A 26,529-nucleotide genomic window follows, 5' to 3' on the forward strand; every position below is an offset into this window, starting at 1 on the left:
GTCCCAAGAAGCCTCGCGAGGAACGGGGTGGGCGTTCACATCCCGCCACGCATCGGCGGCGGAGCTGAAATGATTCCGCCATAACTGGCGGAAGGCGCAGAGCTGTGAGGCCCGGCGGGCGCTCGGGGCGGCGGACGCTGTGTCGGTAGCGACACGGCCAGACGCGGAGGGAGGGAAACCGCTCCGCGCGCCCCGCCCGAGCCGGAACCAAGGTGTCGGGGCCCCGCCCCGGCCGGACTGTGTCGGGGGACCGGAAGGACTGCGTGCCGGCGGCGGAAGCCGGGAGGCAGCGGCCGGCGGTTCTAGTAGGTTCCATAGGCGGGCGGCGCGGAGGAGCCGGGCTCGGCGGCGGCGGCGCGTCCGGAGGCTCCGATGGCCAAGTGGGGGGAGGGCGACCCGCGCTGGATCGTGGAGCAGCGGGCGGACGCCACCAATGTCAACAACTGGCACTGGTGAGCAGCGGGCGCGGGGGCCTGGCTCCATCGGGCCAGCGAGGCCGGGCGCAGGAGGCCGCTCCGTGCTCGGCAGCGATCGCTGCCTGAGGACGCGCTGGCGGCCCGGCCCGTGCCGGGAGAGGCGCAGGCGGGGGAGGCCGCTCCCGAGCGTGGGGACCCTGCCTGGGGGCAGCACCGCACCTGCCCCGCCGCGTGCACGGCACTGGCGGGCAGCAGAGGCCCCCGCTCAGGGGCGCCCAGTGCCTCGTTGGGGGGCCACGACAAGGGTCATCACTGAGCACGGCCTGACCCGTCGGTCACGGGGCGCGAGCATCTTGCCCCGAGCCCTTTTCCTCCTGCAGCCTGCCTGAGGGCGGGAGAGTCGGGTTGGGCGGCCAGGTGGGAGAAGGGAAGGGACTGGATCCCCGCAGCAGCAGGCTCAGCGAAGGGAGCCTGGGATGATGCGTGGGACAGGGCATCAGAGACCGGTCTTGATGTAGGGAGGGGAATGTGGAAAGAGATTGGGTGGGTGGAGGTGGGGCGGGGCGCAAAAGCAAAATTTTCCGGAGTGCTCATACACCACTTCAATCTTTACAGGACTGAACGGGATGCTTCTAATTGGTCTACAGAGAAGCTGAAAGTTCTGTTTCTGGCGGTGAGAGTGGAGAATGCGGAGGGGGCCTGTGAAGTGACAGAAGTGAGTAAACTGGATGGAGAAGCATCCATCAACAACCGCAAAGGGAAGCTGATATTTTTCTACGAGTGGAATATCAAGCTGTCATGGACAGGTGAGTCATAGTCTCTGTTTTCTCTCAGGGCAAGGGTCTAGCACAGGATTATGGACAGTGTTTTCCAAGGCTTTCCCAAAAGTGGGTCGGCGGGGATTTGAGAGGAAAGTCACTTTTCTGAGAAATGATATGAGGTTGCCCCTCTGCAGCAGTCAGAGCAAGGAAAGCTGAACCAAACAAGCCTTTTTAATCAGAGTATAATTGCTCTCTACAGGCACCTCAAAGTCGGGAGTGAAGTATAAGGGGCATGTGGAGATTCCCAACCTCTCGGATGAAAATGATGTTGATGAAGTTGAGGTAAGCACAGTTATGGCTAATACTGCTGACTGTGCCACTTCATTACCAAAGGGTCTCACAGCACTAAATATTCCCATCTTAACTCTCTAAAGCAGCCCTATAAGGATGTAGCCCATCATTGTTCTTTGGTAGACCACCTAGGTTTATCCTGCACCTCTACCAGATAGGCAGTATATGTTTTAGCTTAAAGAGATCTGGTTTTCAATGCTGATTTTTGTCAGAAGTGGAGCCATAGCAGCTATAGACAGTTGAATAGGTACTGAAATTATTGTGAACGGGTAGCACATGAGGCAATGAGTTATAACAAAGTTATTAAAGCTCCTTCATAGCTTCCTCTGGAAATGCTTTCCAGGTTGAAGCATTAGTTATGATGCTAAATCCCATCTTAAAAGGACCATGTGAGTGTGATTTTGTTTACCAGGCCCTTGTCTGTTTTGCTTAGGTCTCCATCAGCCTTGCCAAAGATGAGCCTGACACCAACTTAGTGGTCTTGATGAAGCAAGAGGGCACGAAAAAGATCAGGAATGCAATGAGCACTTACATCAGCATGCTCAAAACAGGTACATAACCGTGAGGGAGAAACCCCCCTGCAGCTGCTAAATAGCGACTGGGGGAGAGTTGCTTCCACCTCAGAGTTCTTCAGTGGGAGAAGCAGGAAGCTACAGTAATGGTTACCTTTTCATTGCTGAACTGCAATCAGATGACCCAGAGCAGGAGGCTTCTTTGAAGTCTTTGCAGTAAACTGATCTCCAAGCTTTCTAGCTTAGCTTAGTAACTGTATCCACTTGTACCTCCATGAGCCTGGGGGGATAAACAGACTGGGTGTTCCACGGCACTCTGTAAAGCTAAGCATATCCATAACTGAGTTGAAGCCCAGCTGTTGAGAAGATTATGATGACGGTACAATTGTTCATGTGTAGGTGAAGGAGGAGAGAGACTCTGAGGCAACAGTGACTGACATTACTGTGGTATGGTGGAGTCAGGCTCTCTCTTCTTTCAACTTGTCAAAGAAATATGTGGTGTCTCCTTTTCTATATATAATTGTCATTGACTCCTTTGGGGCACTAGCTGTGTGTCACGTGTTCCTCTTTTCCAGGATACTAACAATACATAGAAACTGTATCTAGTTCCAGCTGGATTTGTGGTGAACTGACAACTTGAGATTTTTGCAGCAGTTGTTTTTATGTAAACCAATCATCTTTTTTGACCACCTGAACGCACTTCTTATAAACAGAATTCAAATCTCCCTGAAATGGGTGGCCGTGCACGCTCAAGGGGTTTGTTGCACTCTTCTCCCAGTTCACATTAGGCACTCAAGTTCTGTTCAGTACAACCTTTCCAGTCATGACCTTAATCCAGGGTCAGGCTTTTCCAGCCTTGTGTGTCCTGCAGCATGTTGAGCAGCTAAAACATTGACCTGATCTTTGCTAGGTTCATTGCATATTTCTGTCTTTCCAGAGTTCACCCAAGGCATGATTTTACCTACAGTAAATGGGGAACAAACAGAGCCAGCTCCTCAGCTGGCAGCTAAGGCAGAAGACCACAAGGTAAAATAAAGCATCCCATCGATGTTCTTGAAGTCCTGGAGAAAGGAGCAGCATGTTAGATGCATCTGATGTGTGTGTGATAGGTCAGGCTGCCTACTTAGACTCTACAGTACCTTCAGCAATGGATGCAGTCTGTGATTGCTTGCCTGGGTATTTGAATTTGCAATGTGGGATGTTCCCTAGCTCAAATCTAGTATAGTCAGTAACAAGGCTGAGTGTTAAAACTTCTTGTTACTCCATGAAGCATGGTAGCTCCTAAACAAATTTTTCCAAGATGCTTATTCCTGTCCTTTAAGTGTGTGATCAACAGCGTTTATTTGAGGGTTCTGGGAAATAAGATGTTTCTAAAGTGCTATGTATGCACAAAGGATACAATTCAACATTGAGCTTCTTAATGTTTCCTTAGACCACTGCTAGTACTGTCACTGCAGCACCTCAGTCTAACCCCGTAGGCATCAAGATTCCCACCTGTAAGATCAGTTTGAAGGACATTTTCTTAACATCTCCGGAGGAGCTCTACAGAATTTTCACTACGCAGGAGGTAAACTAGCATGGTCGGGGAGGTGGGCCCAGAGGAGCTGGGAGTAGTACACTTCTGCATTAGAACAGCTTAGACTCAAGCTGCTCAGGAGTGATTTGGCAGCAGATGCCACCTCTGAGGAATAGAGACCTTCCCACCCACAAACCACTTGATATTGACTCTCTTGCCAGCTCAGGAGTAGAGGAGGCAGTGTCCTGGCCTCCTGAAAGTAATCTCAAGCACACAGTCTGTTTCTCTCTATGCTCTGGTGGGGGGGCAGGGGTGAGGGGAATGGCATACTAGACAAGGGACTCTACTATATGGACTTAACTGTCTCTGAACAACTTTCCTAGGCTGGCTGCTGTAGATGAGTTAAACCACAGGAACTGCCAATCTACGAGTGTTCGCTCTCCCTGCATGGTTTACAAGGCTGTCGATGCCAGCCTACCTCCAGTCCTCTCTCTTCAGGAAGCAGCCCTAGCGGTGGCATTGCCTATGGCAATAAGCGTGTGGGGTCTCTGTAGGCCCCAGTACCCAGTTCTGTTTCTGGAAAATCACATCCCGCTTCCTGAGAGCCAGGCTTTAATTGGGGATCATCAGATCACATGAGAATGTCTTGGAGTAATGTAAAATGCACTTAGGAGAAACTGTTAGAAAGGGCACAGTGAGAGTTAGGGGGCCCTCTATAGATCTGGCATGGCCCCCATCCTGTGAGAAGCAGGGAAAACACTTTGTTAATGGGGTGCTGGCATTACATGCCTCAGGGCTCAAATCCTGCTTTCCTGGCTCTGAGGGAGCTTTTCCTTGGTCCACATCCCCATGGAGCTCTTCAGAAATGGGCTAGAAAGTGGAGACACTGCTCCATCCCCATCCTCAAAATGCAGACCCTAAGCTTTCAGCCAAGCGCTTGTTCCAGAGAGCCTGGTGCTCTTGTGCTGGGGTGGGAGACATTCAGCAGCAGCAGCAACTCCCCTGCCAACAGGTTTGAGTCCCTGGCGCAGGTTATGAGGAGAAGGTTGTGGTGCTTCCAGTCACATGAGTCCTGCAATGTCACAAGGCCTGTCTCTCTGCAGATGGTCCAGGCTTTCACCCATGCGCCGGCAATCATAGAGGCTGATAAAGGAGGGAAGTTCCACTTGCTAGATGGCAGTGTCAGCGGCAAGTTCATTGATCTAGTGAGTACCAGCTGGTGCAACTGTATCTTGTTCAGAAGGAGCCTTGGTGGCCAAGTTACACCTTCCCTGCAGTCTTTTATCCGTCTGCTCTGTACCTCATCTCTACAGCCCTGCGTGGATACAAAAATTTGGATCCACGTCTGATCTGTAAAGATGGTAAACAATACAACCGCATCCACAGATGCAGATGTCCGTGGATTTGCAGGGCTCTACTCGCCTCCTTAACTATCTTCCTGATTGAAACGCCTTCCCTTGTGACTGCCATTCTCCTACAGTCACCCTTGTTGATGAAGGTCGTCTTCATTTCTGGGAGCTGGGAGATCTGGCTTCTATTCCTGGCTCTGTGTGACTTTGGGCAAGTTCGAGTCCAAGGTCAAGTCATTCTGCCTCTGTCTCTTCTCCCACTCATTGTCTGTTTAGTTTGCAAGCTCTTTGTGGCAGGGACTCTGTCTCATTATATTAGTACAGCTCCCAGCATAATGGGCCTTAGATCTTAGGGCCTCATTATGGTAACACCTAATAGAGCATTCAGAACTCGATCCCCATAAGGATTGTATATGGTGGGGAGAATACTTTGAATCAGTGTTGCGGTAGCAATAGTGTCTCTTCTCCCCTCAGTGCTTCAGCCTAACGGGGCCCAGCGTTCACATAACAGGATATAGGGACTCTAAGAGTCCCTCTCCCTCTAGTTTTGCTTTCTGTGAGTCTCTGAAGTGAGTCTGATGCTTTGGATCATGCTCAGTTCTGAGCATTGGCTAACATGGAATGGAGCGGGATTAGCAGGGCAAACGGCTGCCTGTTTATTCCTTTCTCTTTACCTAGGTCCCCGAGAAGCAGATTGTTATGAAGTGGAGATTTAAATCTTGGCCATCTGGTAGGTAGCCTGAAGAACCAGACTACAGAGTTCCAGCCCTTGTCTGTAACTGAATGAATCCTGCCATGGCTGCACATTGGCTGGTTTGACTGGAGGGGGGCGGTTCTCTAGGTTGCACTAGTATCTGCTTGGTGATCGTAACACCCCACAGTAACCCCAGGCCTCTCCCAGTTGAGTGAGTCTGGATGCTGTGTTGCTTCCTGGGCAGATGGACGGACTGGGAACACTGCAGCAGCACCATGCTCTGCCTCAAGGCTGTCTGCTGCAACCCCTTTGGCAGTCTTGCAAGCAGTGTTGAGGGGGACACTCCCTCCTCCTGGAAGGAAAGCAAGTGTCGTACAAGACATGAGGGAAGGGGTGTGCACCAGGGGAAGGTTTTGGGAGGGATTCCGTGCCCTCTGGTGATGGGACAGGTGTGCTGCTCTTACCAGCAGTGTTGGGTGAGGATGTGGCTGTGCTGTCCAGGGTTTGTGCCTTATTGCATGGTGCTGATGGGGAGATTTTCCTTTGGCTCTTCTAGGGCACTTTGCAACTGTTACCTTGAACTTCACTGATAAAGGCGGCGAGACAGAAGTGCGCTTGGAGGGGAAGGGCATCCCTTCCAGTGAGGAGGAGAGAACAAAGCAAGGGTGGCAGCACTACTACTTTGAGGGCATTAAACAGACGTTTGGCTACGGTGCCCGCTTGTTTTAACCGCGGCTGCCAGAGAGAGTCTCTGTCCGAAGATTCTGCCGTGTGGACTGATTGCTTCTCGTCTGTCCCTTCTTTGGTGCCGCTGCTGTGAAGAGCAGGACGAGGAAGGCCGCTGAGCAGCACTGCTTGTAGCCCCTTACTGCTCTGTGCATGTCTCCTGCTACAGGGGAGTCAATGAGGGGTTCTCTTACATGTACATACTTTTATTGCTAAATAAACGTAACTTAAAAAAAAAACAAAGGGAGGTTCTTACAGGCTCTGATCTCACACTCAATTGAATCTGGAAGGGTGCTGCTCATGGAGATGAGCACCAGCCTCAACAGGAGTTACTAGTTTGTGCTTTAGCAAAGGGGATCAACCTCACAGCAAGTGTACAGTATTAGCTTAAGGCAGCAAGTTTCAGAGAGTCCACTGATCCCCTAGGCCTGCTACTGGTAAACAGCAATGGACCAAATGCCAGGGAGAGAATGTTTAAAAACCCTCCTGTTTCCTCTTCAGGAAACCCCTCCCTGCATACAGTCCCAGCCTAGTCTCACCAACTCACTAGGCTGGCCTACTTCGTGAGAATGGACATCACTTACTGTCCAAGAAAATCAGTAACTCTCCAGCTCTTCCAAACCACAGCTAGGAAAACTTCCCCCTCAAAGAGAGGACAGGGAATGGGCATGGAGCCTAGGCCAAAGCAAACTGCTGGCTCTAGCACTGGTGTTTGGGGAGCAGTGAGGTAGGGCCTCTTTCCAAGGGGATACCATGAAGGGGCAATGGCCCAGGCTGAACCCCACTTGCTCTGCTAATTCTAGGGGTGGGGAAGAGAGTACTTACGGCCTGTGGGTTTTAACTCTGGCATGAGTCAGGAAACTGAAGGCCTCTTTTTGCCTCAGAACAGGGTGAGCTTCTCCCATATGCCATCTACTGCCAACACTACTTCCCCTCCAGTGACCTGGAGGGAACAGAGAGCCCTGCTCCATCCCCCCTGAGCTCTGGCAGAGACAGAACTGCTGGCCCCATGCCCAGAGTCATGCAGTATTACAGAGGAGGGGACCTTTTATCCTGTTGGAGGCTGTTTGTGCTTCGGTGTTAGTTGTACCGTGACCTACCCCCTCTAGGTCTCCTTTCTACACTAACTAGTGTCTTCGTCTGATCATTTCTGTTAATCCCTTTGTCTCTGGCACGCAAGCACAAAATTCAAGGGGAGATTGTGCCACTGATCCCTTTGTGCAGCCTTGTCTGTCTTTTTCAAAAACAGCATGCATAAATGGGTGACTTTTGTTTTCCAGAACAGCACTGCTGATAATAAACTGCACTAGGCTGACACTAGCCGATCCCTCCAACAGTGATGGGAAGACTCACAGGCGAGAACCTGTGCTGGGAGGAAAGTGATGGTGCTCCAGCAATCAGCACGTTGACTCAGTCTGAACATATCCTCACTCGGGGTGGGCTAACTATGCACCGAGCTGACCACGGGGTGGCAGCATTGGCCCCCAATAAAGTAGGATTTGATCATAGCAGCTGGATGTGGAGCACCACAAGGCGGGCTGCTCTAACCACCTGCCACTGCAGGGTTAGGAAGTGGAGGAGAAGAGGACAGCAGCTTGAGTGGAATTTTAATTGCTCTCTTCTTCACAAACCCCAGTTTGCTTTGGGAATCCTGCTACTGCCATCACAGAATGGCCCATAGACAACTCCTGAGGGACAGGCAGCCCACAAGCACAAAGACCATGGAAGCACAGTGTCTTGCTTAAAGGCTGCTTAGGAGAACTAAGTTAGTGCACAGCTGCAACGTTTCCTGCCTGGGCACAGTCTGATTGGCTGCACTCAGCAAAGCAACACACTTGGTCATTTAAAACACTGGAACATTGCCACAGCTGGAGCAGGGCAGGTGCCAGTGATGAACCCGAGGCCTGCCAAGGGATATGAAAGGAGCCTAAATCACGGAAGGAATTATTGCTGTGAATGGCATCAGGTCAAATCTGCATCCTTCCATTTGCAGATGCTGTCATTCTCTGTGGGGCTTTTCCCCAGCATACTAGATCATATTAAACCTTACCACAACAAAAGAGTCAGTGTAACTCCAATGCTCAAAAACAGCCCATGGGGCAGACCCTCAGTCTGCTTACAGAAAACCAAGGACATTTTTGGACAATGATTTGACATAAATCAACATGAGGGATTAAAAGGTGCCTAAGACTCTTATTTCAGCTCAGCATAGGAGGGTTGGGATATTTTAGAGATGGCTTGCCGTTAATTATGGAAAAGCCCAGTGGCCTGGCTGGTCCAGGGCCAAGTCTTACATCTTATCTTTCTATGTGGATGTTTGTTATTGCTATCCTCTGTGATACCTCCTGAGATGCAGCCCATGCTCCTTAGGGGCACAATGAAGGCCGATTGCTCTGCCTGAGGCTTGCATAGCCCTCAAGTTTATTTCCTTTCAGTGATTAAAGCCCCTCTTGGGAAGCCACAGAAACCACTATCCCACAAAGGCCAGGGGCCTTCCCCCAAATACCCTTGAAAAATTGTAAGCTCAGTGCCCCAGTTCTGGAGAGCTGTTTAGGTGGGGTGAATGCTGTCACAGTTGCCTTAAGCAACTCAGACATGGCACATTGGAGACTAGCCTAAAGGAAAATTAATGGGGTTTCTCCATCCTTCCAGCCTGAATTTTTTATCTGGCCAGGCTTACCCACTCATAGTCTCAGGTCGAGCTAGCAGGGTTTAGGATACAGCCCCAAGCATGCTCATTTAACTCCATTCAGTGCTGTACTCACCACCCTTTCAGAGCGATGGGGGACATGGTTGTGCTGCAGAGGCTAGGGGCTCTTACCTCCCCGTGGGTCTCAGTTCTGGCTCCATGGATGTAGGCTCAGGCATTTCACTCCGAGGGAGGAGAGCCTGGAGAGGCTCTAGCCATGCATTCTCCACCTTGGTAGGCAACAGCGATGCCCTTCCCTGAGGAAAACACTCTTCACCCTCAGCCCACCACACTTACCCCTGCTTGCTGCGCCTCACAGCAATAGCAGTGGGGGTAGGTGAGAGCCTAGCCCCCCTGCTGATGGATGGGGTCAGACTGCAGCCTCTGCCTGTGGGGAGTGAGAGCATGCAGCTCCCCCTGGGGCAGCTGAGTGCTGGGCTGAGGCCTGGGTTTGGGGGTGGGGGGGAAGGCAGGAGGGACAGCAGGTTCTTAGTGCATGGTGGGGTGGGTGAATGTCACTCTTGGCGCCCTCCCAGACCAGTACTAGCTCTTCAAACCTAGGCTGGGTGCCTGCGGGGAGCGGCAGAAATCCACTCAGTGCAGCAGCAACTCAGCGCCCCCTCCTGGTGCGTGTGTCCGCATCTCGCCTTGCAGCACAGTGGGGGGACACACAGGCAGGCAGTTCAGCTGCTGCTGCAATGCTGGGCATGCCCACAGCAGGGACACCTGCCCAAGTGAGCAGCACCCAGCTCAGGGCCAGCCTCAGTGAGGCTGGAGCAAACTGTGCCAGCATGAGCACTTTGGGGTAGGCTTGAGAAGCAGCTCCCACCTCCACACAACCCTATTCCCCCGCATGTAACCAATTCCTCTCAAGAGTGCCTGCGTTCCAGGGATGCCTGGGCTGATGATGGGGCGGGGGGGGGGAGGGGGCTTGAACCTCTGCACCACACTCCAAGCACAACTCATTCACTCTATGTACCAAACTGGGGGATCTGAAGGACTCTCCCGCCAGGGAAATGCAGCTCAGTTGCTTGTTCCTTTCACCTGGCTCAGTGACATTTTCAAGGCTCATGGCAAGGAAAAGGGCTTGAGCCTTGGGGGGGCAAGGGGGGTTCCCCAGTGGCAGCTCCTTTAACAGAGGGCTCACTTAAGCCGCCTTCCAGCTCCTCTGGGCTCTCTGCCTGCAGTGAAGTAACAGCTGAGAATGTGGGGGAAGGGAAGAAGCCCCCAGCAGCCTGTCAATGCTGTCCCCAGGCGGAAGGAAACCCACCTCCCCACGTTGGTGAAGTTTAAAGCCACGTGGTGCAGGGCGACTTGCCTGAGAATTGGCAGCTGAAGCTTTTGCAGGGCAGTGGAGGCAGCCCTGAGCTCCTGCCACTTGCCCCACTGACTGCACTGCCTCCTGTAACTCCCAGCACCCGCTGTCTCAGCCTCTCTGCCACAGAGCCTCACACATCCCTGCTGGGCTGGGCATGCCCAGGCCTGGGAACGAGGGGATGCCGTGCAGCTGCGCAATTCTCCTACACCTGGCTGCGGCAGTGCTGACATACCCAGGCTGGTCTCAGAGCAACAGCACTCCAGTTAGTTCAGGGCACCGCCATGCAGTTACTGGTGTGGGTGGGGAGAAGGTGCTTGTGCCCGTGGTTGGTGTTGGGAGTGGGGTTCCTCAAATGGCTGCAGGGGCAAGAGAAGACACGGGGTCTAGCCAGAAGGGGCCCATTGGAGCAGAAAGACCTTTATCCCTGAGGCTCCGTTCACACAGCTGTTCATCCAGATGAGCTGCAGCTGCATTTACCGCAGAGCCCGGCTATGGCTGAAGATAGGAAGAAGCACCTGGCACTGGCCACTGTTGACGACAGGACACTGGGCTAGGAGGACCATTGGTCTGACCCAGCATGACCGTTCTTATGAGGCTGACTATGAGCCGTCAATGTGATGTGACTCTGAAAAAGGCTAATGCAAGTCTAGGATGCATCAGGTGAGGCACTTCCAGTAGAGACAGGGAAATGTTAGTACCATTATCCAGGCACTGGCAAGACCTCATCTGTAATGCTGTGTGCAGTGCTGATCTCCCATGTTTAAGAAAAATGAATTCAAATCGGAACAGATTCGGCGAAGGGCTACTCGCTGATACAAGGAATGGAAAACCTACCTTATGAGAAGAGACTTAAAGAGTTTGGCTTGTTTAGCCTAAGCTAAAGAAGGCTGAGGGGAGATATGATTGCTCTCTATAAATATATCAGAGGGATATAAATACATTCAGATGGAATACCAGGGAGGGAGAGGAATTATTTAAATTAAGCACCAATGTGGACACAAGAACAAATGGCTATAAACTGGCCATCAACAAGTTTAGGCTCAAAATTGGGAGAAGGTTTCTAATCATCAGAGGAGTGAAGTTGTGGAACAGTCTTCCAAGGGGAGCAGTGGGGGCAAAACACCTAACTGGCTTCAAGACTGAGCTTGATAAGTTTATGGAGGGGATGGTATGACAGGACTGCTTACGATGGCATATGGCCTATAGGCGACTGCCAATAGCAAAAATCCCTAGTGGCTGGAGATGGGACACTAGATGGAGAGGGGGTCTGAGTTACTACAGAGAATTCTTTCCCAAGTATCTGCCTGGTGGGTCTTGGTCACATGCTCAGAGTCTAACTGATTGCCATATTTGGGGTTTAGAAGGAATTTTCCTCTGGGTCAGATTGGCAGAGACCCTGGAGGGGTTTTGCCTTCCTCTGTAGCATGGGACATGTATCATTTGCAGGTTTAAACTAATGTAAATGGTGGATTCTCTGTAACTTGAAGTCTTTAAACCATGATCTGCGGACTTCAGTAACTCATCCAGAGGTTAAGGGTCTATTACAGAAGTAGGTGGGTGAGGTTCTGTGGCCTGCAATGTGCAGGAGGTCAGAATAGATTATCACAATGGTCTCTTCTGACAAAGTCTATGAGGCTGTGGTTAGCTGCCATGAGATCCTGCAAACACATTTACGTGAGGGGAAATGGAGCATCTCTGCTCAAGGTCACTGGTTTGAACCCAGCCCAGGGCGCCCATGCCTGCTGGCCCCTATGGAAAACAAGCTGGGAGGGTTCTCACACACAATCCCACTCCCATCAAAACCGCTACTCCCTGCAGCAAGGCCAGGGGCTGTATGCATGCTGGAGCCCAGGGAGTCCCTTCAGGGCGGAGCTGGGCCACACTGACAGAGCTGGGAGTGTGGCCCTCACTGTACCTGTTCCTATAGCCACTGGCTAATTTAAAACAAACATGAATTATTGCTTCTGGCCCTGCAAGTCTGAGGTGAGGCCCTGCAGCAGGAGAGGGGCAGCTGCCAGAGCTGTACCTGCCCTGGGGAGGGAGCTTGGGCTGCCCAGCCTGTCATCAGCTGCTTCACCAGCAGCCTATTACTTAAAAAAAAAAAAATTCCCAGCAGCTGTATCTTGCTTTGTAGCTTCACTCAGAGCCTTGAAATCCGATGCTGGTTCCCGGCCCCTGGCTGGCGTCCCTGGGCTGCTCCCGCTGGCGAGGGCTAAGCATTTTTACCTGGAGCGGAACTGCGTGGCTGAGTGCCTCTTGCTGACAGATTTGCTTTGGACGTGCTACCAGCCAACGGCTGTCCTGGCTCTGCCACTGAGCTGTGCGGGGGCCGTTGTGAGGCCGGGATTCCCGCTGCTGTGTTACAGAGTGGCGAGAAAAGAATAGCTGAAATGCTTTCAGGGGCCTGGAACAGAGCAGGGCATGGGGCCCAACCAGCCGGGCTCTCTGCACACAGTTCCAAGGGGCAGCTGTCTGCTGCTCTGTGGGGGTGGGAGGGGGAGAGAGTCTCCACTTCCTGCTGCAGCCATGGAGCTGGCAGGCCAGTGGTGCACGTTTCCCTCCAGGCACTGGGCCCAAAGCATGGCCTGCAGGCCTGTTGGGCAGGGTTACACAGCGTGACCTCTGATGACACTCCCCCACAGCTGCAGCTCAGCTCCCTGAGGAGCCGATGGCCCTGGGGAAGTGAGAGCTTGCTGAAAGGGGGCCAGATGGACGGTGGGGCTAGGAAGAAAGGAGAGAGCGTGAGCAGAGGAAGGCAGTGAGGAGCTGAATGTTGCAAGGGACAGGGTGGGGCTACCACTAGGCACTCAAACCAAGTCACTGGCTCCCCATACCCCAGCATCAGCAATACTGTGCCCAACAAGCCTACTGCTAGAAGGTCATGGATGATGTAACTCTTACATGTAAAGATCCACTGCTGGATGAGAACCCCACCACTACCATCCCCGGGGGAGTTGCCATGACCTGCCAAGTGAAAACATGGGGGTCTCTGATGGCCAAGAAGGAATTGCCCCTGAATTTGGTCTGGAACTATCAAATTTTGGCCTAATCTCTAACCCACCCCCTCCTGCCCCAGGTGCAACACTAGGCTTAAGGAACTTGCTGAGCATCTCTCGCCCTTTGCCCCTTCAATGCTCGGGGCCCAGGCCTTCTGGTTCACTCAACTTTGTGCACTTGGCCACACTTTTCTGGCCTATTGTCCTTTCCCTTCTGTTGACAGAGCGTCTGGGTCATTGGGCCCCCCTAGGTTTTATTTCTTGTTTTCTTGTTCTTGGGGTGGGAGCTGTGGGAATAATTAGTGGGGTCCTGCTGCTGTAAATACACGTATATGAAAACACACTCCTTCACTGGCCTCTTTGTTCCACTAACCCTCCTTGGCCCCATGGCAGATTCCCACACAAGGTGTTTTCCTCTGAAAACTTCACTGACCCAGACCTGTAGAACTGCCCCCTGCCCACTCCCCACCCATTTTGAAGAGTGAAAGAAAGAGCAAGCTGCGCCGGCATGAGCACTTTGGGGGAGGCTTGAGAAGCACATGCAAGCACATGCTGAGACCATTGTGCCCATCAAATTCTGGGCATGGCAGCCTGTGCAAATCAAGATCCTTATACATGTGAATTAATGGGCAAATCCAGCCCCAGACATCAGTGATGAGGAGCCCAGAGTGAAATGATAAAGCGGAGATCCATGAACCCCTGGAAAGCAGGGTAAATTGGGATGGGACAAATCAACCAGGCCCTACACCTTGAGGGAGAATGGGCGTGTGGTTAAGGCAATGGACTGGAACTCAGACCTGGGTCAATTTTCTGCTCTGCCACAGCCTTGCTATGTGACTGCAGGTAAATCATTTATTTAATCTCTCTGTGCTTCCATTCTCCAGCTGTAAAATGGGGATAAGAGTACTCCCTGCCTCCCACCCTTCGTCTATCTAGACCGTACACTTCCTGGGGCAGTGGCTCTCCTACTGCACCTAGCACAAGTAGGCCCTGAACTTGGTCGGGGCCACTAGACATGACCCTAAATCATACACAGTGATAACTCCTGGCTGCCACACTGCAGTGAGAGTAATTTCTCTCCAAGGCTCTTTTTCTGCACAGCTGGGATCCAGTCCCCTGCTCTGGGATCCATGTACTTCATGTTGCAGGAAAACAGCAGGACGCTCAGAACTGCGCCGCATCATGTATTGACAGAGGCCGCCTGTTGCTCCTCAGGCTGGGGTCAGCTGTGGCGCCAAGCAGATGTGGAGTGGAGCCACGTGTTGGAAAACCCAATAAACCTTGACAGATGTGCAGCCAGCAAAAAGAAGGGGTGGGGGGAACAGCTGGAAATAGCTAGGCTTTGGAAACGGTCAGAACGGATGCTTATTAACAACAATAAAAAGTGTTGCGACTGCTGGAAGGCTTGGCAAATCCTCTGGCTTCACTGGGTTTCGGCTGTGGCGGCTGCAAAGGTATCAGAGTAGCAGCCGTGTTAGTCTGTATTCGCAAAAAGAAAAGGAGTACTAGTTCTAAGACTCCATTCCTCTTCTGTACGCGGCAAAAGCATCAAAGGTAGTTTCCAAGTTAGGGGTGGAGCTCTCCATGTTCAACACCTGCTCCAAGCAGCTCCCTGTAATGCTCTCAGCCCTGGTCTACACTGTGGGGTTAGGTCGAATTTAGCCGCGTTAGGTTGATTTAAAAATGACTGCGTCCACACAACCAACCCTGTTCCGTTGACATAAAGGGCTCTTAAAATCGACTTCTGTACTCCTCCTCGGCGAGGGGCGTAGCGCTAAAATCGACCTTGCTGGGTCAAATTTTGGGTAGTGCAGACGCAAGTCGACAGTATTGGCCTCCGGGAACTATCCCAGATTGCTCCAATGTGACCACTCTGGACAGCACTTTGAACTCCAATGCACTAGCCAGGTACACAGGAAAAGTTCCGGGAACTTTTGAATTTCATTTTCTGTTTGGTCAGCGTGGCGAGCTTAGCAGCACAGGTGACCATGCAGTCCCCCAGAATCATAGAGCATAGAAAGTTTCTCGGCTCCCCCTATCATCTCCGTCCCTGAGATTATCACAGATTAGAAGGCAAAAAAAACACACTCGTGATGCCATTTTCCGAGCTCATGCAGTCCTCCCACACTGATAGGGCACAGCTTAATGCATGGAGGCATTCAGTGGCAGAGGCCAGGAAAGCATTAAGTGAGCATGAAGAGCAGAGGTAGGGCGCGATACTGAGGCTAATGGGGGAGCAAAAGGACACGAAGCATCAGTTGGAGCTGCAGGAAAGCCAACAAGAGCACAGACCCCCTGCTGCATCCACTGTATAACCGCCTGCCCTCCTCCCCATGTTCCATAACCTCCTCACCCAGACGCCCAAGAACGCGGCGGGGGGGAGGCTCTGGGCACCCAGCCACTCCACTCCAGAGAATGACCCAAGCAACAGAAGGCTGTCATTCAAACAGTCTGATTTTTAGTGTGGCTACAATAAGCAATGTGGCCTTGTCCTTCCCTCCTTCCCGACCCCACCCAGGCTACCTTGTCCATTATCTCATTTTCTTAAATTAATAAAGAAAGAACGCATGGTTTCAAAACAATGGTTACTTTATTTCGAAGGGGGGAGGTTGGTTGGCTTACAGGGAATTAAAATCAACAAAGGGGGTGGGTTTGCAGCAAGGAGAAACACACACAGCTGTCACACTGTAGCCTGGCCAGTCAGGAAACTGGTTTTCAAAGACTCTCTGATGTGCAGCGCACCTAGCTGTGCTCTTCTAATCTCCCTGGTGTCTGGCTGCTCCAAATCGGCCGCCAGGTGATTTGCCTCAACCTCCCACCCCACCATAAACGTCTCCCCCTTACTCTCACAGATTATGGAGCACACAGCAAGCAGCAATAACAATGGGAATGTTGGTTGCGCTGGGGTCTGACCAACAGCGCCAGTGCCCTTTTAAATGTCCAAAGGCACATGCTACCACCATTCTGCACCTGCTCAGCCTATAGTTGAACTGCTCCTTACTACTGTCCAGGCTGCCTGTGTACGGCTTCATGGGAGCAAGGGGTAGGCTGGGGTAGATGTGACTGTGCAGTACTGCTGGCTGGGAGAACAGCCTGAGGCAGAAGCCTCCAACTTGCAGGAGAGCAAAGTTGCAGCGGAAGCGGTGGAGCTGTACACCTTGCCCTGGACGTTGCTAGGAGCCGGGCAGGGAAGACATTCCCAGAACCCTCGGCCAAGCTACATGTCCAATGAGGACGGCTACCAGTCCTACTGCACCATCTGCTGTAGAGTTGCAGGAGAGCAGAGTTGCAGTAGAGCCGTACACCATGGATGAGGCCGGCTAGCAGTCCTACTGCACCGTCTGCTGCGAAGGCACCCGGGAGGACCAGAACGGATCCCCCGAGCTCGTCGCTGGGGAGCAGGAGAGCAGAGTTGCAGCGGAAGCGATGGAGCCGTACACCATGGACGAGGCCGGCTAGCAGTCCTACTGCACCGTCTGCTGCGAAGGCACCCGGGAGGACCAGAACGGATCCCCCGAGCTCGTCGCTGGGGAGCAGGAGAGCAGAGTTGCAGCGGAAGCGGTGGAGCCGTACACCATGGACGAGGCCGGCTAGCAGTCCTACTGCACCGTCTGCTGCGAAGGCACCCGGGAGGACCAGAACGGATCCCCCGAGCTCGTTGCTGGGGAGCAGGAGAGCAGAGTTGCAGCGGAAGCGGTGGAGCCGTACACCATGGATGAGGCCGGCTAGCAGTCCTACTGCACCGTCTGCTGCGAAGGCACCCGGGAGGACCAGAACGGATCCCCCGAGCTCGTCGCTGGGGAGCAGGAGAGCAGAGTTGCAGCGGAAGCGGTGGAGCCGTACACCATGGACGAGGCCGGCTAGCAGTCCTACTGCACCGTCTGCTGCGAAGGCACCCGGGAGCTGCTGCTGTGCAGCAACGCCAGCTGCTGCAGGTACTTGTGTGTGGAATACTTGGAGGTCCTGGCAGGGCAAAGTACCCCGGCCAAGGCAAAAGAGCAAGAGCCCTGGAGCTGTTACATGTGTCAACCACAGAAGTGCTACGGGGTGTTACAGCACCGACCAGACTGGAATGTACAGCTGCAAGACTTCTTCACCGGCAACAAAGGACAGGAATATGATGCACCTAAAATCTAAAAAGGCCCGCATATTTCCCAGAGTCAGTATCCTTGATAACAGAATGCCAATGATTGCATTGGCTACTTGGATCACAGCAGCCCCCACAGGAGACTTGCCCACAACAGCAGCGGTGACGGTGAGCTGAGCGGGCTCCATGCTTGCCATGGTATGGTGTCTGCAAAGGTAACTCAGGAAAAAAGGCGTGAAACGATTGTTTGGCGTTGCTTTCAAGGACGGAGGGGCGACTGACGACATGTACCCCAAACCACCCACGACAACGTTTTTGCCCCATCAGGCATTGGGAGCTTAACCCAGAATGCCAATGAGTGGCGGAGACTGTGGGAACTGTGGGATAGCTACCCACAGTGCACGACTCCATAAGTTGATGCTAGCCACAGTAGTGAGGATGCACTCTGCCGACTTAACGCGCTTAGTGTGGACATACGCAATCGACTGTATAAAATGTAATTCTAAAAATCGACTTCTATAAAATCAACCTAATTTGGTAGTGTAGACATACCCTCAAACACCACCAGGCTAGGTACAGTATAGAAGCATCCACAGCCACGACCTTGGAAGGTGAAGTTCAGAGATCTCACTGCTACATCATTTCCAAGCCTTCTCATAAACTGACCCTGATGGTCCCCTCTTAGGGCGGATAGTTCCTCCATAGTGGGGGCCTGGATGACCTCTCTCTCTGACAGCAGGCTGTGGCTTCCGAGATCTCGTGTACCACATTGTTAATGGTAATGATACTGGGAGAGCATCTTTTATCCAAAGCACTTTCCAGATGGCACACAACAGTCAAGTCACCCACCTCCACCCCAGCACATTCAGCCCCAGCCTGGGATGGCAGCAGCACGTGTCATTCTTGTTGTTAGTTGTATTACAGCAGAGTCAGGAACAGAATCTAGGTCGTCTTACCCCCAGTCTGGTGCCCTATCTACTGGGCCACACTGACTCTGCTCACTCCATGTTCTCTACCCAGTTCTCCTAGGAGGGATGAGAAGGGGAAATAGGAGATTTCTGAGGGACACCCTCCAAAAACCAGTTCCAAAATCCAGTTTTAAAACCAGAGTGGGTATTCTCAATTAAGCCAGGATCCAGGTCAGCACAAGTGAGGCTGCAGTCTCATGCTCAGGAGCCCAAAGAGATCAAATCCCTTTGCACTCCTGGGCTTTCCACCATCAAAGACCAAGCTAACAAGCTTGCCTTGTAATAACAATACATTTTATTGGTAAGAGACGTCTGGCACTATTGCTTCTCTTTCGGTAAAGCCTCTGCTCTCAGTTCAGATACACAACACAGCTCCACAGTGCAGCCCCATCCACCAGCATTACTTTCCCATTTCTTAAGCGACTGCGACCACCACAAACAATAAATACTGTACAAGGGAACCAAACATTACCATGCTAGGGATGGACGAACCAGCTCAAATGAAAACCTGTCTTCATCCTTCCTCCCCTGCCCCTCCCAACACAAGCCTTTGAGTTTTGAAAATTCCAGTCGTATTTGGAAAGCAACTAAAGGCATCCTGGTTTCCACACCCTCTCTTCTCTCCCATTTCTGCTGGGCACAGGAGTGCCAAAAATGCCACAGGAAAGGCTGCTGTGGGCTTCCTCCAGGAGAGGGTGAGCACCTGGAATTTGCAGCCTGCAAGGTTCACAGCAGCATCTGAACCATGTGGTTGTATCTCGGGTCTGAGCTATTTGAGGTTCGCCCATCCCTATGAAACACAAACAATAGAACGAGAAGGAAGTCAGCAAATGTGTCTGGCTCCTTACAATCCGGCTATGAACAGGGACCCAAACTATGCAGCACTCAACACCATTTCTGTTTAAAATGTAACTAACCCACTCAGCAATATACAACTTAACACAACTGAACAATATCAGTAACAACACATACATTTTAAATAAAGTGCTTTATTGCAAGTCAGAATGCAGGAGAATCCCCCTTTATGCAATTTGGTAGGAGTAAAAGAAATATATATATATATATATATATATTATATATATAAACATTATAATTAAGGGAGGTGGAGACAAAGAACTCTAATAATTGTGGCTCAACAATCTGTTTATTAGGATATAAAAATAAACCTTTGTCCAAACATCTGCTCTTCCTAGCGTAGCTCAATAAAGCTTCCTGGGTGGGTAAGGTGCTTGTGTGAGGAGAAGCACTGCTTCTTGCCCCTCGTATTTCTATTCTTGTCTATGTTTCCTGAAGTCCTCAACCAGGGAGGCAGAATAGCAACTCAACATCCCAGGAGGTTTCAACAGCAATCCCTTCCTGTGAAAGTTCTCACCAGCCCCCTGATAGGAACCGTGTGTGTTACAGGAATTATAGCATCATTTCTGGGATTATGCAGGTTGATAAATTCAGAGTAACCATGAGTAAGGATGTTATTAACATGCAACGGACCTTACTATAAGGAGGTCACTTATTCAGTGGCATCTTAGCCTAGGGAAGAAGCTGGAGAACATCCTGAAGCCCTCATCTCAGAAGGGATGTATGGGAAGACCCCGCCTAGGAGGGTGTGTACCTTTTTGAAAGGTAGCAAGGTTTAAAAGGACATGTTTTTAAGAAGCAGATAGACTGTGTACTGACACTAAAAAGATTCCTCCCATTACATTAGATCAAGAGTCCTCTGAAGTGGGCCAATGGCATTTGATGTGCAAGAGGCAATAAGAAGAGAGACTGGTGAATGACAAGGGATAATGTGTTTTTCCTTTCACCAATGTCTGACAACCTCATCCGCCCATTCATCTGCTTCACACACAAATATCTCCAAGTCTTCTTCCATGCTGCCCTTACACATAGAATGCTGTCCCAGAACTGATCCATCGACCACTGCCCTCAACTCCTTATGACCCACTTCTGTCACAAAGTCGATAAGAGACCAGCCAACAAGCGATGGTTTAAAGGACAGGGAGAATATAGCTGGCCCTTTGTTTATCTACCGTTAATGTCTTTTTGTCTCTAGCTCTCACTTCACCTTTCATATGTCACTTGTCAGCGTAGCCTATAAGTTCTCTGGGGCAGGTCTGGATATAGGTCTGCAGTGTGCTCATCACAATGGGGCTCCCATGCTAATCGGGGTCTGTGCATATCAAGGAACTATAATTATTAAACAATAATAATCCAATATGTGGCAGCTTGGCAAATCCACTGGTTTCTGTTTCACTAGTGACAGCGTCCCACCTGGTGACTGATGACCTGAACACAATGGTCCAGAAGTGAAAGGTTCAACGATTACAAGAAGGGTCAGAGAGAGAGAGCTGACAGACTGGATGCTCCCTGACCCTGGAGAAAGATACTGGGACAATGAGAGAAACAATGCACAGTGATCAGCTATACAGACCTTCTGCCAATTAAGGGTTTTATCCTGACTGATCAATATTCTGCAGCAAAGTCTGATTAACCAGCTGTGCTTGTTGGAATCTTAGCATGAATTGAAGGATCCTTCAATGGCCATGATCCTATTCTTTGTCAGATTCCCTTGATTTTCTCTTTATTTCCTCTGCCAAATAAATGTTGTTTTATTCAGAATGATCTGAACTTCTGCCTGTTGGGTTAAGCTGCTGGGTGCCCAGAAATAAAGACCCCGAGGGAGGCAGCAGAAGAGACATTTGAGTCTTGGCTCTTGGTCAAAACCATGGGAATGTTGGGTGCTGGAAGCTACCATAGGCCAACATGGACCTGGGGAGAGCTGGAAAACCAGGGCAAGGCACCAAGCCATGTGAGTAGGCATTCTGGAGACACTCAAGATAACCACTAGGATGGCACCCATGCAATGGGGGTCAATGAGAGCAGCAGACTATGAGCTAAAGAAACAATTATTCTGTGCATTTTCTTCTACTTTGTATCCATTTTGCATTAGTCAAATCCCAGTTCTCCCTGGCCTGCAGTCAGCTGAGTTTGGACAAGCCAGCTCTGTTTCCTTACACTTCTGTCTTGCTGTCAGATTGCCACCGCTGGAAATGACACCACTCTGGATGTAGGGCAAGTAATTACCCTGCACTCCTACTGGGTAGACTCTCTGTGACAGCTTTAGGGTCAGGAAAACAGAGTTCCTTCAATTCTCGGCAATGGGGGGTATGATGGACAGAGAAAATAAAGTACTGAGCATTTGGAGGTCTTTCCTCCCCAGCTACTTGGGTCAGATTTGGGGATTAAACCACTTGACATGGTTCCTTTGTCATAGGAGATGAACGTCTCACCTTGTCCCTGATGTTACCTTGTCCAATTTGTGTCCATGTATTTTTTTATAGTTTTAAGGAGGTGGGTGGCACAGCTCTTGGGACCTACCAGAGTATGGTTCACCTCACTATACTCACTCCTAGAGTAGATCCTGGGCAGGAATGGATAGAAACAGGACTCACGAGCCCCGCGGCTCATGGACAGAGGGTGCCTAGGCAGAGCAGTGAGCCTGAAGCAGAGGGACAGAGCATATATGAGCCATACCTGCTGGTTCCCTAATGAGGTGGGGTTGGGCTGCCTCATTTCAGGGGGTTGGGCAGAAGATACCATTTGGGAAGGAAGTGACATTTCTGCCCCCCAGTGATGAGTGGTTTATTCCCATCACCTATTTGGACCCCACACCCCTCGTAAGATGCTGGGCCTGGGGCTCTCCTGGGGAATGACATTTGCCATTTCCCTAGGGGGCCACTAGATGTTGCTATTGCCACACTGTGACCCAGCACACCATGCACTTGTCAGTCAGCAGTGGGCAAGGCACAAGAACCTTAAGGGGATGGGTCATACCTCAGCTCCCTCAAATAATCCACAGGAACTGGCCACAGGATGGGCTTCAGCCACAAGAGAGCATCCCCAGTAGCAGAGAGGTCCATGAGAGGCTTGTGGGCCCTGGTCGGTGAGTTCTTAATCGAGGTGACAGGAGGGTGAAGCAGGCACCTTTGGCTGGGTCCTATGTTGCTTCTCGCCCCAGTAGGATGGGAACCTTGGATTGGAATCAATGACCATACCCCAAGAGCCTGGAAATGAAAACATGCTGAGGGCAAGGGCGGGGAGTGACTATCCAGGACACCAGCGCCTCCCACTCAGCAGCTGCTGCTCTTCCAGACATTCTCCAATCCCTATTGCTGCTAGAAGAAAGGGATAAAGCTCGGGAGATGGCTGGGCAGGCAGGAACGCAGGGGAATGGACTAGTAGATAACTGGGGACAATGGGGAGAGAGGGAGAGGGGACCTGGCCTTGAAGGTGCCCAGAGAGAAACAGAGCGGATGCCAATCTGCTCTTTCTAACCAGATGCCAACTTGCAGGGAGTGGCCTAGTCCATCACACTCGCTCTCCCCCAGTGCGGGGGGTGGGGGGCGGGTGATGACAATGGAGACACACTGGCTAAGGCTGCAGCCTCTCCAGGGGAAAAACCCAGCAATGGTGCAAGCATCCACATGCAGGAGTCTAGCTCCCATCTCCACATGGTCTTACAGTGTCAAAACCAGTGGTCAGCCCCAGAGGCAAAAGCCCTGGTCACAGCTGGTCACCCTGGCAGGGTCTGGGCTTGCAGAGAGATCCCTCTGACTTGGGTGCTTTCTGCACATCGTTGTGAAGACACAAACAGCAGGACTGCCTCCCACACTCTGCAGAGCTGGGGAAGAGAGTGGGTGGGTACCATCTGATGGAAAGACACTCCTCAACACTGCAACGCACCAGGAGAGCTGACCTGCCAGGGAGATCCAGGTGTCCATATAGGCTGCTGATGCGACTTCTACCAATCCCCCCATCCCATTCCCTTTGAAGTGAGGACAAGGTGTTAAACACAGATATTGGATCATTTCCTTTTCCTTCCCCTCTGGGTGGAGACCAGATCTTGTTTGTCCTTATTTGCCCCTGGCCCTGGCAGCAGGTGTACCTTATTATTCTCAATAGCTCTGTGAAGAGGGCATGTTTTCACATAGCTCCCAGCACCAGCATCACTACCCCATTCCCCAGCCACAAGAGCCAAGGGAACACCACGTGGGCCTTTCCCAGTCTCTTTCTTTCCAAGTCTGAACTGTAAGATCCAGGGGATACCCCACCCTGTACTCCTCACGAGGAGCCCTCTCCTGGGAGGATCCATTCCCGGGTTTTAGAGGAGACCCAGGACCTGCTAAGGCAGGCGTTTATACAGTTGCCTGATCGGATGTCTCTGATAAAGCTGCTAACTCTTTGCCTTAACAGCAAGTTTTGGTTGGTGTATTAAACTCCACCAGCCCAGCTGCAACACGAAGCAAACAGAAGCCAAGAATGTTTCACCATAAACCCCTGAGCTCCTTGTGAGACTGCACTTAACACTTCATAGAAAAGTAACAGGAGCTGTGCTCTTTCCCTTTATGCACCCCCACCCTCAGAGGCCGCTGCTTTCCATTGCCTCTAGCTGTCACCCGCATGGATCCTGTGCTATCCACAGAGAAGTAGCTAGAGTGAGAACAGCACCCCTGGGACCAATCAGGCAGCAAGGATCACCTGGGCCCCTTAGAAACTGGAAAGAAACTGGGATGCCACTATGAAAAGATAGATTTAAAACCAATCCCTGTGGTTGGCACCGACAGGGAGCTTGCGTGTAAGGCCAAACGCTCTGCCTCTCCCCCGGACTGCTTTGTTTCCAAGGGAGTGACAAGCAGAGGACGACTCCAGAGCCTCTGTGGCCTGCGGGCCCTCACTGCAGTGGAGAGAGAGACAGGCCCCCTGGTGCTCCTGGAGTGTTACGTGGTAGACCTGCCACATCCTGCTCTCCCATCACTCAGCCAAGCTCTGCTAGTACTCCTTGGCCTCCTGCAGCTGGGAGAGGTACTCCTCCTCAGTGGGGTTATCAGCGCACTGCTGCCCATTGTTGGGGGGCCGAACAGCATGGTACCGGCTCCAGTCCCCCTTGCACAGAATCCAAGGCAGCATGTCCACCTTGTAGTGCAGCTCAGGGGAGAACTCCGTGCTGATGAGGTTGGGGGCGCCGGCCCCCTTGCCCCGGGTGATGAGCTTTGTGTGCTCATCGTAGCAGCAGTGCTGGGCGGCCAGCGTGGTGCTGTCCAAGGAGAGCATGGAGCGCAGGCAGAAGCGGGCCGTGGGCTTGTAGATGTCCAGTCGCTCCTTGGGCCCACTGGCATCTCGCCAGCGGAAGTTCTTGCCCTGGCCCTCGTCCCGCAGATTCACAGCGCTGTAAACAGCCTCCAATGGGTAGGAGCAAGGGCAGCTGGGCAAATCCGTCAGCACCTTACTCAGATACTTGGTGAGGAAGTCGCTCCTGCAGTTCAGCCACTTCTCACAGCTGTCCACATCTGGAGAAGAGAAACAAGTATAAGCAACCTCCCCACCCAGTGGGTACCTCTCTGAGGTCCAGCCACAGCCCTGGGAATGGAGTTACACCACAACAGCTGGGCTAACAATCACCATAGCCTCCATGGAGGAGCTGGTACCAGGGGAGGAGATTGCCAGCGACAACCACCCCTGTGCTTGAGGGCAACAGCTGATCAAGAGATGGGGATCAGAAAAGAATCTCTCTCCATGGGATACTGTTGCACAGCAAGGTGCTTAATGTAGGCTCTGCATAATCTCTAAGCATCCAGCACCAGCCACTGTTGGAGACAGGCTACTAGAGCAGCTGGGCCATTGATCTGTTTCAGGAAGGCACATGGCAGAGTGAAATCATCAACAGGAACATGATGCAGTCATTGGTCGTGTCCATACCGCTACAGTCAGTGCAGATGGGACCTTACCCATGCCTATAATCTTTGTTAAAGCTTCACACTGTCTCAAAGTTCAACATGTCTCAGGGACTTCGGTTAGGTTCTGTCTTCACTGCATAATGGAACCAGACTGTAACCAGGCTGTGAGTCCATTGTGCTGTAACTGGGCTTCCCAACATGAGTATAGCTGTAGCATGGAAAAGGGCCATAGATTCATATGATTGTGAAAGCACCTAGGTGTGTGGAGCATTAAATCTAAATCTTGCTTCAGGGTGGGACTTCCATTGGGGCATTTCTACCCTTCCCATTATGAAGCCACCCTTGAGTGGAATGCCTAGCACCATGCCAGCACCCTCTATCAGAACAGCGTGCCTGGCACATGCTAATGCCTAGGTCCCTACGTGGAGAGGGCTGACAACATTTCATGCCTGTGTGGATATTTCAGTGAAGTCCACCAAAACCTGGACCCCTTGGCAGAACACTCCCATCCAGGTAGCAGCATCTCCTCTTTGGGGTGCTGCACCATGAAATCCCTTAGGAGCTGCCAGGGCCCTAATGTACAGATGAGAAATGTGCTGACCTGAGTTGAACATCTCTGTGGTGTTCTCACCCTCAAATGGCGTCTCGTCAGTGGTGAAGACCATCTCCCCATTTGCTCCTTCGGAGATAAAACATACAAGCAAATAGCCAAGATGAACCTCGCAGAGATAATGAATCCCTTTCCAGGGATGGGCCAGCGGTCTTGGCTGGGCTTGGGCATCAGACCCTTGTATTTCTGCCTGCCCCTTCCCTACCTTCACGGTGGCCTACCCCTATGCACAGAAGACCAACGGGATGGTACTGCAAAGAGGATAACACTAAGGGAGTGTAAGATCGCTGGTTGTGATGGATCCTGATGGTTGGAACCAGCTCTCACTAAACTTCCAATGAGGATTTCAGGCTTCATATGTAACTGAGTTTTGAAGGTAGGCAGCAGATCTATGATCCATGGGCTACTTACGGCTGATTATGGAATGACAAGCCACGCCCTCTCTTCATGATGGAAAGAACCAGCCATTTTTACTGGCTCAGATCAAAAAATTGAAAACTATTACCTCTTCAAGCACTAGCCAGTATCCAAACAGAGGACAAGAGAAGCTGAGTGTTTTAAGGGTTTAGGAGGCAGGCCAAGGACCACAGAGGGATTTGGCCTATGGGTTTCTTTTCTGGGGTGAGTCCCACCTAGATCCCTTCATCATGTTAAAAAGGGATAAAGTTCTCCCTGCCCTGTGGAGATGGAAAATTCCTCAAGTGACCCTCCTGCCCTGAGCCGGGAATCCATACCTCCCCCCTAGCAGAAACAGGATCTTGCTGTGGGAAGGCCCCACTGGGCACATGAGTTTGAGAAACGGCCC

General features: G+C 51.6%; 2 protein-coding genes across 5 annotated transcripts in view; one reads left to right on the plus strand and one right to left on the minus strand.

The window, feature by feature from the left end:
• The first annotated feature begins 311 nt into the window (after window positions 1-311).
• On the plus strand, window positions 312-6,571 carry AHSA1 (activator of HSP90 ATPase activity 1). Of its 4 annotated transcripts, XM_073349300.1 has the most exons (9): window positions 312-452; window positions 1,032-1,222; window positions 1,437-1,519; window positions 1,962-2,079; window positions 2,978-3,066; window positions 3,473-3,607; window positions 4,660-4,761; window positions 5,584-5,635; window positions 6,156-6,570. In XM_073349300.1, exons 1-9 carry the CDS (start codon window positions 373-375, stop codon window positions 6,326-6,328), a joined length of 1,023 nt encoding a protein of 340 aa, XP_073205401.1. In that variant the 5' UTR covers window positions 312-372; the 3' UTR covers window positions 6,329-6,570. The 4 variants fall into 4 exon arrangements, with proteins under 4 accessions (XP_073205401.1, XP_073205402.1, XP_073205404.1 ...); XM_073349301.1 differs by lacking the exon at window positions 4,660-4,761 and having other exon boundaries at window positions 6,156-6,571; XM_073349303.1 differs by lacking the exon at window positions 5,584-5,635 and having other exon boundaries at window positions 6,156-6,266.
• Window positions 6,572-17,364: 10,793 nt separating this feature from the next.
• Window positions 17,365-26,529, minus strand: part of ISM2 (isthmin 2) — a 52,868-nt gene continuing 43,703 nt past the window's right edge. The window contains exons 5-6 of the mRNA XM_073349293.1: window positions 25,716-25,793; window positions 17,365-24,727 (exon numbers count right to left, since the gene is read on the minus strand). Of these exons, the coding sequence (XP_073205394.1) occupies window positions 24,210-24,727; window positions 25,716-25,793 (596 nt within the window). The 3' untranslated portion in view covers window positions 17,365-24,209. The remainder of the gene's footprint in view (window positions 24,728-25,715; window positions 25,794-26,529) is intronic.

Source organism: Lepidochelys kempii, chromosome 6, assembly GCF_965140265.1.
Source record: "Lepidochelys kempii isolate rLepKem1 chromosome 6, rLepKem1.hap2, whole genome shotgun sequence".
NCBI lineage: Eukaryota > Metazoa > Chordata > Testudines > Cheloniidae > Lepidochelys > Lepidochelys kempii.

Excerpts from the sequence above, each read along its gene's own strand:
- AHSA1 (XM_073349300.1), top strand. The coding sequence starts at position 373 with ATGGCCAAGTGGGGGGAGGGCGACCCGCGCTGGATCGTGGAGCAGCGG. Across the intron at positions 1,520-1,961 it reads ATGATGTTGATGAAGTTGAG|GTCTCCATCAGCCTTGCCAA; the intron begins GTAAGCACAGTT and ends TGTTTTGCTTAG. Across the intron at positions 3,608-4,659 it reads GAATTTTCACTACGCAGGAG|ATGGTCCAGGCTTTCACCCA; the intron begins GTAAACTAGCAT and ends GTCTCTCTGCAG.